Genomic DNA, 12,043 nt, shown 5'->3' with positions numbered 1-12,043 from the left:
GTTTATCACTCTACGAGAGATTGTGGTCACTACAATGTTTGTACTGTACAGTATATATTGGTGATAATTGAATGTCAGTTTTAGAGGCCAAAACTATATATGACTCTGTGCAATATCTCATGCATGCAGAAATTAAGTATTGCAATGTAGAATGTCAGGTTTATGTTCTTGACAATTATAGATCATTTGAATTTGATTTATTGTACTTATATTTCACATTCATATTGTATCGTTTCCGGTGCAATGGCCAAGGGGGTAGAGTGATCCGCATTTGGAAAGTTGCGGATTCAAACCCTGGCTGTTTCATTATTTTACCAAAGACTTGAAAAATGGTGCAAACTAGGGTTGGGTACCGGTACAGAAAATTCAGGTCCAGGTTTGGTTCAGGTCCAAAGGATCAGGTCCAGGTCCGGCCTAGCCTGGGTACCATTCTCCGCGGTCGGCTTTGGGGAGCTTTACCCGGCACCGACCTGCTTCTGTCAGCCTGTCTGATAAGCTGCCCTTTGAGATTTCGCCGATAGAGCTTGTAGCCGGCCTTTGGAGTTTACCCCGGCCTTTGGAGTTTACCCCGCCCGTCGGGGCACGACTAAATTAATCTAACCCCGTAAGAACTCCCCCGGCCTGTACCAATTAACTGTACGGGCGGTCACCCCTACACCGCCGAGCGCCTCGATGGTATGGTTCCCAGGCTAGGTCTGGCCCAGGTCCGGACATACACCGTACCGGTGCCCACCCTTGTGCAGACTGTTTTCTCAGCTGAAAGCTGAGCACTCATGAGGGATGAGTATTAGAGTTGATCACAACCCACAATCAATGGACTTGCCCCTTACTGTGGTGGCCTGTGTGGCCCAAGGGCTATGGAGATGGAGGTGGGCACTGTTTCTGTACACAGAAAGGAAGAATTTTAAGTAATATTGTATCATCTGTTTTCCTAGAGATCTGATTTTTCCATGATGGAAGACCATGGATATATCTATAACTATGAGAAGTACAAATGTAGCACTACCCTGGTACTAGTGGTAGTAGCAAGACTTGTGAGGGACCAATAATAAGCCTGTTCATGGTTTCAATTGTGCATGTGTGAGGTCAGAGGTGAAGGTCCTGACCTTTCATTGTAACGTTATATTGCCATATCATAATGCATCACATTGCACATGCATAGTTCGAACTATGAACAGGCTTAACATTAGTTCGCCTTTGTTCGTAGGGTAACCTTTATCCGTTGTATTTTATAACACCAGGGTATTTCGGGATGTTGAGTCGACGGGCAGTGGTCTCAAACTTCATTGTATTGAAAAATAATGCAATTTTGAATTACCGTCCATCAATCTTTCAAATTGATATCCCTAAATATCCTGTTTTTAGGTACAATGGTTATAGGTTACCCCACGAATAAAGGTGAACTAGCGTTATTTACATGTTACATTCTATGACTCAGTAAATAGTGACAAAGAAAGACAAGCTTGTATTGTTTTTGTGTGCATAGGAATGAATGCTGCATAACATAGAAGTGCCAGGTCTGTAGCAAAGTAGAATTGCACTATATTAAAAGTCCACCCCACCCCCGTGATATTATGGTAGGACCCTTAGCCTTCAGGAAGCATGAATATTAATTACCAGTAGTGTTAAGTATCCTTGCAGGAAGTATTTTATGCATTTGTATTTAGTGTTCTAAAAACTTCTAAGAAATCGGGAGACCTCGCCTGCCCTTTCCGAGAAAGACGTTAGAAGGGGGAAAAAGATTTTACCCGGCCAAAGTGCTGATATTGAAAGCTGTGCACAACCCGTGACGTGCACATGTCAACATCGCCACTCTCATACGTCATATTTATTCTTGCGATGTTTCCTGGTTAGTTTTCCGCCATGTTTAATGATATGCAGTCAGAGTTTGGTTCCTAAACTTCCCTCACAAGTCCTCTTATCTGCCGGCTTACGTTGTTACTTGAATAGGTTAGAAAATTAGCACGATAACAGGTGTCTGCGTATCCACCTGTAAGGAAGTGTGCCCTTTTGACCTAAATACGACAGCGGCGGCTCCTTGCGATAGTGAAGTGAACTGCAGCTCAATTTCTTTCGCGGCAAAGTCGACCTCGGCGGGGAATTTTACTCTCGTTCTCTTCTGAGAAATGGGCCTGGATAATTTGTAAGTGACGTAATCTGAGCTGCCGAACGTTTTGGACACACCCAAATATAATTACGTACACAGTACAGTTCAATAACTACAAACTCAAGCTTCGAGGAGGAAATAGTCCTTGCTCACACGGGCGACTCTACAAATAGATTATTGGCATGAGGGATATATGCGAAGCACGTTTACATGCCATTGGAAGTTGCAGGGGACTTTTCAAAGTTTGTGGGCTGCATAAGAAACACCTCTCTCCCATGGAAAGGGCTCCTTGACTCTGAGCGTGCTTGCTGGCCATGGCCCAGTGTGTTAACCGTGCGTCGCGCCCTGCGCGGGATGAAGTACTACCGCTGTGCTGCTTCATATGGGACTCGACAAAAATGATTTTTCACCTTAAAGATGGGTACTACTAGATACCGTAACGGTTTAATCTCATCAACATGTGTATATGATCCTGGAAGTTGATTGCTCGGACATTCTTTAATAGACATACTTCGCCGCACTATAAGGTTGTATAGCCGTGTGACTTGAGATCGAGAGTATCATAATGGCAACGGCCTTTATAATTACTGGATTACCAAAAAAAAATGCTTTCTGGATATACGCAACACTGGATTATCATTCGTGTGGGGGGAAACGTCATTCTAAGGTAAGCTTCTATTTCTTTTCTTTCAATTTGACTTACCTGTCATCTCAATGGAATAGTCCATTTACACGTCAGGGGGAGTGCCGGTCCTTTAATAGCTTGCATTATGCAAGACTGTGGCCAGTAATTTCGATGGATGTTTCCTGGTTAGTTTTCCGCCATGTTTAATGATATGCAGTCAAAGACTATGGTTTCTAAACTTCTCTTACAACACCCAATATATGCTGGTTTGCGTTGTTACTTGAACAAGTTAGACAATTCACGCTAACGCTAAGGATACTCATGCATAACGTTGTAGATGATAAACTTTAAAAGTTTTTTTTTCATATTTGAAAAGTATCTGTGAGGCATGCGCGAGTCCTGAAGTGGTAAGCCGATGAAAAAATGGCCCCTTTCTTCCATACAATGCTCATAAAAACAACACGTACTCTTAAAAGCGTTCTCTTTCGAAAAAGCATGCTCTCCCTCAATTAACCAAAAGTCCCGCTACCGTCTGACGCGTCTGGGGACTTGCAAGAATGGAATTTACCCACAATGCAGCCTTGATTAATCATTACAACAGGTAGCGAAGAAATCTATATCATATCATCTCATACTTCCCAGAAACCAAGTGCAGCTTTATTTTGTGAAAAAAGGTGCAATTACACTTACAACTGATACCACTTTTTTCAATTTCTTTTCTTTAATACCTGCCTCCCATTTTCCCATCATCCTTACTTAATTTACCGGAAGTGGCGTCACGGACTCCAGACCATTAAAAAAAAACAACTTCCGACCAACGCCTATGTCAAACAAACTTGTAATGTATCATTTTTTAAAGAATTGTCAATAAATTCAGGGTTTTGGTGCCCATGACAATCCCTAGCTACATGTGTAATACCTGTGGTATTTTCTATTCGTCACAAGAATAAATGCAAATAGCAAGTTGTCGCTGGCAATTTGAAATGAATACTTGCTCAATACAAGGTTTTGTCAATATTAGGATCCTATTAAAACTATAAATTTGGATTGCTCTCCTCGTTGAGGAAAAGCGTACACGAGTTGCTATGTACTTTATATGTTACTCTTTGAAATTTTCTACCAACTAGGAGAACTAAAACATTGTTGTGAAAACAAACCTGTGCAATTGACCACCTCTGCATAACGGGGGGAAACCTAGCCAATGTGATCACTTTTAAGTGGTACCTTAAATTAAATAATAATCTTTTCCATTTGAACCGGGCATTAGGAATCCTATCCGTAGTGACCACCTGTCCACGAGTTCCTTGAGCCTGAGTGGCCTTTTTAGGCAATAATTTTGGCTTTTGACAACAATGAAATGCAACAAGTGCATAGATTCAAAAGCCTTTTTCCTTTTCAGAGTGTCCATTCTGAGAAAGGTCCCATCAACTATTCCTTCACTCTTAGAGTACAACGATTAGTCGGCTGCTCAGTACACACTGGGGTTCATTTCCTAGAATTTAGGCTGGATAGTACCAACTTGAAGTAAAACTAGCACCGAACATCCAGCAATGTTGTTAAGCGTTAATCAGTTAACATTAAAATTGACAGGGTTTGGTGAAGATTGTAGTGCCTCAATAGCCATTGGTACAGCCATGCAAATGGAAATTGAAAAAAAAAAGTTTGTTTTGTAGTGGCAGTAGTTGATATAGGTACATAAAGGATTGGATTGAGAGTCGAAGACTAGCTGATCAAAATGATGCATGTATCTATAATCAATGAGTTAAAATGTTCTACCAATGAAGTTTTATCAAGACAAAAAACATGTACTACAGACACCAACACAAAATTAGAGTCACATGGAGTCTTTGGTTGTATGAAAGGAGTCACCTGGAATTGACATTTGACATTTGATGATTTTGACATTTGACAATTGATGATTTTGTAAAACATCGCAATAATTGGTAATTCCTATGTCTGAATGTATAAATACAGACATAGGAATTACCAATTTGATATCGACACTTTTTGTGTGGTGATTTTCTAGATTGCTATATTTGTTGTCCTTTTCGTTTTCTTTTACCTTTGATATGGTCACTGCATCTTCTCTTCTACTAATAAGTGAATTTGATAGATCAATGGTCTTCAAGGGGATCTTAACTTTAAATTTAAAAGCAACGCTCCAATCAGAGGGTGTGCTCTGAACTATGACAGACGTATGTAAAACAAGTGGGACTTGACTTCTGGGTTAGCTTAGTAAAGTAGGTTTTTCAATCTCAAGTTTAGCCCTTTAACTTATAGTGTTACAAAATAAAGAAAAGTTGACAAGCACACAATTTGACGATTTTTAAAAACTGTGATTACCCTGTTGAACATTGTTTCACCCCTAAGTACCTCAACTGTAGTTGTAGTTATACTGTACAGTACAAGTAGACAACACACGTGAAATATATATCAATACGTTAAAACTTATATAACACACATTTTTGTACAATATCAATAGCAACCGTACTAATGTGTGAACCATATCAAAACTATTAATTTCAAAAATACTGAACACCACGACAATCCTTTCTATTGATTCATACATACATTCTACGGGACTGGTAAACTTTGGTCCATTAATGTAAATGTAAATGTAAATAAAGACGGGATTCGTACAGTTTGTGGCAATTGGAAAAAAATATGTAATGGACCACCAAAACGTGGCCATCTGTGCAGACGTAGTTACTTGTACAGGGAAGAATGATTTATTCTATCACAGCCTTTACTGAAGCTGAATTGTGTGATACATTACAACGGCCGATAGTACTCACAAACACCAAGCAAATAATGAAATATGTCTAAATTACTTTTAACCGCATGGAAACATTCTAGGCTAAAGGGAAATCAAATTATAGACTCTCTTCATTATCAGAGTGATAGATATATGCTATCATAACTTTGTTTACTTTATTTGGCTAAGAGCAATTCATAACTTGTTCATTTCATTTTTTGCTCATTTCCATGTATTTTCACAAGGCTGTAACGTTACATATCTCCAAAACTATCGCCTCTCTACTGTACATCATTCTACAGAACACTAGAACATGACTAGGGAGAATATCGCGGTTGAACACACGTACAGCCGACAGTCACACCCTGCCACTCCTCACGGTACCTGTATCCACCCGACTTCTTCTTTTTCCTCCGGTACACCAGTTTCTGTATCGTCACTGGAACACAGGCGTAGTTGTAGTTCTGTTTCTTGGTTACCGGGTCTAGACAGGCGGTGCATCGGCACTTTGCCCGGGCAATGTCGTGAGGGACTCGGTTGGGATCGTGGTCTATGTAGTAGGACCACGGGCAGACAGATCTCTCGTTCAACGGTAAGTTAGGAGAATCTGTGGTGCGATTTTCGGGACAAGTCTCACGTGGTGATTTTTGCAACACATCCTCTTTAGGGTTATTGGAGACATTTCCAAAAACGCCATGTTTACGGCTGAAAGATTTGTTGTGTGATGAGGTTACAGGTGTTACTTCAACCTTATCTTCTCTAAATGTTTCTGTTATGTGTGGTTTTTCATGTCTCATTTGGCCTTTCTTTCTGTCATTGCGTCTGCACTTCTTTCTTTTACGGAAATAATGTCTTCTTCTCTTTCTTGCTGTCAAACGACTGGAATGTCTTCTGGTTGAGTTTATAGTTTGAAGTGGTTCTACCATAGAGCTGTTGGTGCCAAGACCATGTTGAGATGTTACATTGACATTTCTGAAGTTAGAAATTTTACCGTCGTCTCTATGTTCCTGTTCTTTGAAATGGCCAATGCTATAGGGGTTGGTGTTGTTTGTGTCTTTGCGTTGCTTCTGTTTGGGGTCGTTCTCAAAAGAAGCAGATTTGCGTCGTTTTGATTTTGGACCCTGTCTGGCGGTTCTCTTTAAGGAGCCAATCTTCTTTCTACGGCGGCGACATCGTCGGTTTCTTTTCTTTAACTTCCTCCTCTTCATCCTTTCTTTGTCTCTCTCGCTGTCTTCCTTCGTTTTCTTAGAAAGGGTTGTCTTGTCAGTTGTAAATTCGTTCTCATTCATGTTTGACTGTTCCGTTTCTAGATGAAAGCCTAGCGGGTGAGCGCCATTTCGCTTTCGTCCCCTTCTTGGCGGTCTATGCCCTCGCCTGATGGCTCGAGAAACATCACGGCTAACATTTCTTTCTGCCCCCTCCCAAGTGTCGATAAACCCTTCAACTTGATCTAACACGGCTGTGTCACCAGTGGTGACTGTCATCTCAGTCGAATCATCAGAACTATAGGAGTGACGGACAGGGTGTGCTGTCTTCGCCTTTTCCTTAGTCTGGGCGCCAAATCTTCCTCTTGCAGTTCTGTTTATGTCCAGTTTCACAACATTGTCATTGCGTGGGGACATTTCTGTGCTGTGTTTGTTATCCCTTCTACTTGTTTCGTTCATAACAGTTAGAGCATTACTTTTCAAAGTCTTCCTTGTCACGAGAGGATAATTTGCGAGGTTCAAGTTCCGTGAGCTATTTCTGTTGAAAGGTTGTTGGAGGTTTATTTTCCGCATGAGAAAAGGGTTTCTAGTGGGTAACTCCCCTCCCAGTCCGATTTTGTAATCGGATCTCTGTATCATGTTAGTTGGAGAAATTAGCCCTTGTTCTTCCTTTATAGAAACCTGTTGGTCACTTGTGTGTTCGTCATAACTTGGGAGTTCCACCATTTTCTGTCCCAGAGTTTGTTCGAAATCTTTTGTGTGTGTTTCTCCATCAGGGGGAGGGGCGGTTGTAGAAATGGCGGCCATATTGATCACCTTTACAGTTATAGAAGATTTGATAGGACCTGTACTTGTGTCCTGTTCGTTTTCAGGGGAGAGATTTCTGCTTTTATCTGGCTTCTCTGGTTTCTTCGTTCCCAACGTTACAGAGAACCCGTTAGTAGCTTTATTCAATTTGGCACCTTCGTGAGTGCTTTGAAGAAGATTGTGACCAGTGACTGCCATATTTTTCCATGACCCCGTTTTAGCGTTCACTCTTTTGATATAAAGCGACGGTCCGTTGTCCAATTTGTCAGAAAAATCCCCCCTGTTCTCCCTGTTTGGTGTTTCCGAGAAACTTCGCAAACTTCCTGGATCTGTACTCATGTACAGCACCGCCCATACGGTCACAAGAACAAGTGCCAACGACCCCAACACCTGTAAATGTCAAAGGAATAAGTAAACAGAGATCTGCCATAGTAACAACGTTACATGTAACGTTACAGATGCGAGTATTCTTTATCATGGTATCCACAAAGTCTTTTATAAGTTTCTAATGTTTCCAAATCATCAAGAACAATATCAGAAATTCTAATTTACATTTGTAGTTGCTTCTTTCGCATGAGTACTTATTTGTTTGAATACCCAACTGACAAATGTTCATCAAAACTTCTGTATGGTTTTAGAAAAAAGATATCACTTCGATTTTTCTAGAGAGGAAAATCAAGACCAAGAATTTTCGCAGACTCTCGATATCAGCATGTTTTACCATGCTACCATGCATGTGTACCAAACTACATTCATATTTAGATCTAATGCAAGCTAGAATCATGATTTAAAAAAAAAAATTGGGGCCGTGGTCGTTTCAAGACCTGCCACTACTATAGTATACTCACCTTCGCCACCTTCATAATGCCGGCAAGAATGTTCAAGTCACCATTGATAAGTAATACATATTCATGAAGATTCAGTTATTGCCCTAAGACATTGTCAACGGTTCACCTATGTCGCATACCAACTTCTTTGGACTTGTCAGCAATGTCTTGCATGTGAGCTATGGCGTAATCGGGTAGGCTCACTGGGTCGAGGACACGTCATACAATGGTCTGTGTGATCACGTGACTGTTAAGGCACAGGGGTTATCTCGTTGACTTTTACTCGCGACTTTTCGGCCTTTGACAAACTCAAAAGGCTATAGGTAGTACAGGATTTACAACGTTTTTTTGCATATACGGAATGTTTGTCAAGTGCTTTGTCATGTGTTAACAAGTCGAGGAGCAATCATGGTCCTGTTTTCTATATACCAAACAAAGAGTCGCTGTTTGTTGGGGGAAGGCAAATTTTCTTTTCCGGATTAATTGTCAGCTGCGCTAATCTTAGACTTAAAGCTCGTCCAATGCAGATCTTGTTTAACTTTGATATGGAGGTAGAGTTTTTCGTAGATGCAAGTGTATGCATGGTGTGTCTCTGGCACTATATCTCTTGAATGTAACGTGTGGTTGCGATGATATCTGGTACTTGGTTTAGTGGTGCTGTCCTGACGGTCAGGTTTTAAATGTGGGCCTCCTGACGGTTGAAGAACTTTACTTGGTACTGCAGTGTGCCTGTTTATTATTTGTGTCTTTGGCCCATGGCAGGACATTTTTTTTTGGTGACGTATACACTTTAATGTAAATTGGAGGTTGTATAAGTACGGGCCCCCTAGCAGCGGCATTGTTTGGTTACAATCTTTCCAACAGTATTTGATTGGTTTTCTGTCCAGGCACGGTTCTGTCAAGAGCATGGAAATGCGTTTCTGTTGCCCATAGGCTAGATAGAGCTTAGATTACATTTAAGAACTGAACATTCCTCTAGTAGCTGTGGGCTACTAGCATGTCATTTACCATCCATCTGTTTCTGTTTCCGGATATTTGTGGTCACTATAACTCTAGAACCTCTAAATGGATTGTAAAGATATTTAGTATGTGGGTAGGTGTTGGGAAGATGAAGGTCAAGGTCAACTTTGGGCCACCGGACCACCTGGTGTGTGAAGTTGGTACTGCAGCAAGTCCTGGGCAATCTATGGTCTTGAGAAACTCTTGATGCATGTGTACGTATTTTGGCTAAGTGGAATGCAAATAGATTGGCAGAGATGTTGTTGTCATTGTAGAGAACACCACATATGTGAAAATATTTTACCGGTAGTGATTTTATTATCATTAGTGATAACATCGGTTTATAATATTTGACATCTTGTAATGAAAAACGAGTGAATGCGTTATATGCGGAATTCCCTGTTGAAGCACAGGGAGGTACATTTGCATGGTCCAAAATTATGAATAAATAAAAAACTCATTAACATCGTCGTTGTATTTCTGATGGTCAAAAAGGTTCACATTTCTTGGTTTATGGTTACGACAGAAACAGATCTTATCAATGCTACCTGAAAACCTGCAAAGTTTTGTCATATAAAACCACGCCACCTATCGTATTCACTACGCTCTGCAGTTCAGAACAAGTGCACTACTCGGAAGCATGACCCGGAAGTACTCTTTACATTGCTGTTGAATATTCATGAATACTAATCCTGTTGAATATTCATGATTTGCGCACGGCTCTCGTTTTTCTGTTCCACACGGCCCCAAAATGATCCAGATTTTACAAACTGGCGCGAAACTTGTCCGAGCACAGGCATGACAGGTGCCAAGCACAAATAAAACCGAGCGGGACAGGAAAAAGAACGAATAAGCGAGCGATTGATGCCCTACTTTCTTAAAAAACAAACCCAAGCACACATAATTGACCTCACGTGACGTGAAGAAATCACTAGCAGCGACGCCAGGTCACACGTAGCTTTTAGTCAGCACAGCTCGTGACTCTGCAGTTTTTCACTTGTATAAACATCCTCATAAAGGCTGGAAGTTTTCTTTTCGTCGTATCATCGTAGTCTACTGAAGGATGGACCTGATTACTGTACAGCTTCTGACCCTCCTCGGACTTCTGGTTTCATGTTTGGCGTTTTCTTTGCTCCCCCTGGTTCTGGCTTGGAGGGCAACCAGGCCGTCAGCAACAAGCAACGGCCAAAGGTCAAGTTTTCTCGGCAAGGTGAACAGCTTCGTAGGGGGAGTTTTCTTGGCGACATGTCTTCTTCACTTGCTTCCAGAAGTGAGGGAGGGCCTTGAGGAAAGCTTACATGGATACGGGATCGATACGCACTACCCCATAGCTGAACTGGTGACGTGCATTGGGTTTTTCATTGTTCACCTGGTGGAGAGTTTGACACATCTTTGTTTACCTCATGACCATAGTCCATCTCAAGATGTGGGTCATGGGGACCGACGATCGCACAGCACAGTTGGTGAGGAGGACACAACTCGTCCATTGATAAGAAATGAATCCAAGGTGGACTACGGGGCAGTCAATCCGTCAGCACAAAGGACTGGGTCACCAGCTGACAGCCCTGTGGACTCAAATGACAATGCAACAGTGGGAGGAAACGTGCATACACTCTTGCTTCTGATCGCTCTAAGCGTTCACGGGACGTTTGAAGGTATCGCACTCGGTGTCCAGTCCGTGCAGTCAGCTCTTCTGTCGCTGTTCGCCGCAATTGCCGTCCACAAAAGCATCATAGCCCTCAGTCTTGGGATGAACGTCGCAACCGGTAAACTGTCACTACCATGCAAAGTCGCCACCTGCGTAGTCTTCAGTCTGTCTGGTCCCCTAGGACAAGGCATAGGTCTCCTGGTCACCGACGCGGACGGAGGTGGTCTCGTCACCGGCATTCTACAGGGGGTGGCTGCGGGAACTCTGCTGCATGTCACGTTCATGGAGGTGCTTTCCAAAGAACTGAAAACAAGTGATCTGCTGGGTATGCTGTGCGCCGTCGTTGGGTTCGCCATCCTCGCAGCATTGAGTCTCTTGGAGGATCATGATCATTGAAAAAAAAAAGAAGACAATGGTTAGTTAATGCGATAGTGGATGCCATTCACACTTACATGCGTCATATGCATTGGCACCTGCTTGAACGTTGATTTGTGGCTAACAGAGTTTCATCCTATTGATTGAATTTGAAACTTGTGTCATGTAACTCACTGTATGTGAACTGCTTTAATCTTTTGTTGAAAAACTTATAATATGCGCGCTAAAGCAAAAGATCCACCCATGAACAATGTACTAAATTTGAACGGTGCTGTTATGATAGTAACGTTTTGTGCAATTGTGTTTTATACATGTAATTGACCAATCTTCGTGATTTTAAATATGCAGATGTGATTGTTTTACATAGCGCGGCTATGACTGACAATGGAGGTTGTATGGGGTTTTAAGATGTTGGTTAACTTTTAGGTAAAGAGTTGTGTAATTTCCTGGGGCTGAATAATTTTAATTCCGTTTGAAGGCTGTTTTTATATCCCCTATCACCCCTTCACGTCACTTTTAATGATTTGTAACAATGTGCAATTGGTTTTGAGACCATCACCGTGTTTCATGGGCTTGTGCTTCCATTCCATGTTCGAAAGAAGTCATAACTGTTCCTGTCGATATCATATGTTAATTAGTGTAGAATGGAAAGGAAAATAAACTACTTGTTAATGATCCAAAGTCTTTGTGCACGT

General features: G+C 41.6%; 2 protein-coding genes across 2 annotated transcripts; one reads left to right on the top strand and one right to left on the bottom strand.

Annotated features, from left to right (window-relative positions):
- Positions 1-5,010: 5,010 nt before the first annotated feature.
- LOC118410322 lies at positions 5,011-6,966 on the bottom strand. Its single transcript, XM_035811907.1, has one exon. The coding sequence runs from the start codon at positions 6,774-6,776 to the stop codon at positions 5,805-5,807; it is 972 nt and encodes a 323-aa protein (XP_035667800.1). The 5' UTR covers positions 6,777-6,966; the 3' UTR covers positions 5,011-5,804.
- Positions 6,967-9,901: 2,935 nt separating this feature from the next.
- On the top strand, positions 9,902-12,023 carry LOC118410324 (zinc transporter ZIP1-like). Its single transcript, XM_035811909.1, has one exon. It carries the CDS (start codon positions 10,389-10,391, stop codon positions 11,367-11,369), a length of 981 nt encoding a protein of 326 aa, XP_035667802.1. The 5' UTR covers positions 9,902-10,388; the 3' UTR covers positions 11,370-12,023.
- Positions 12,024-12,043: the final 20 nt, after the last annotated feature.

Source organism: Branchiostoma floridae, chromosome 2, assembly GCF_000003815.2.
Source record: "Branchiostoma floridae strain S238N-H82 chromosome 2, Bfl_VNyyK, whole genome shotgun sequence".
Taxonomy (NCBI): domain Eukaryota; kingdom Metazoa; phylum Chordata; class Leptocardii; order Amphioxiformes; family Branchiostomatidae; genus Branchiostoma; species Branchiostoma floridae.
The sequence above is the reverse complement of the archived record's forward strand: the minus strand, read 5'-3'. Positions and strand labels throughout refer to the sequence as shown.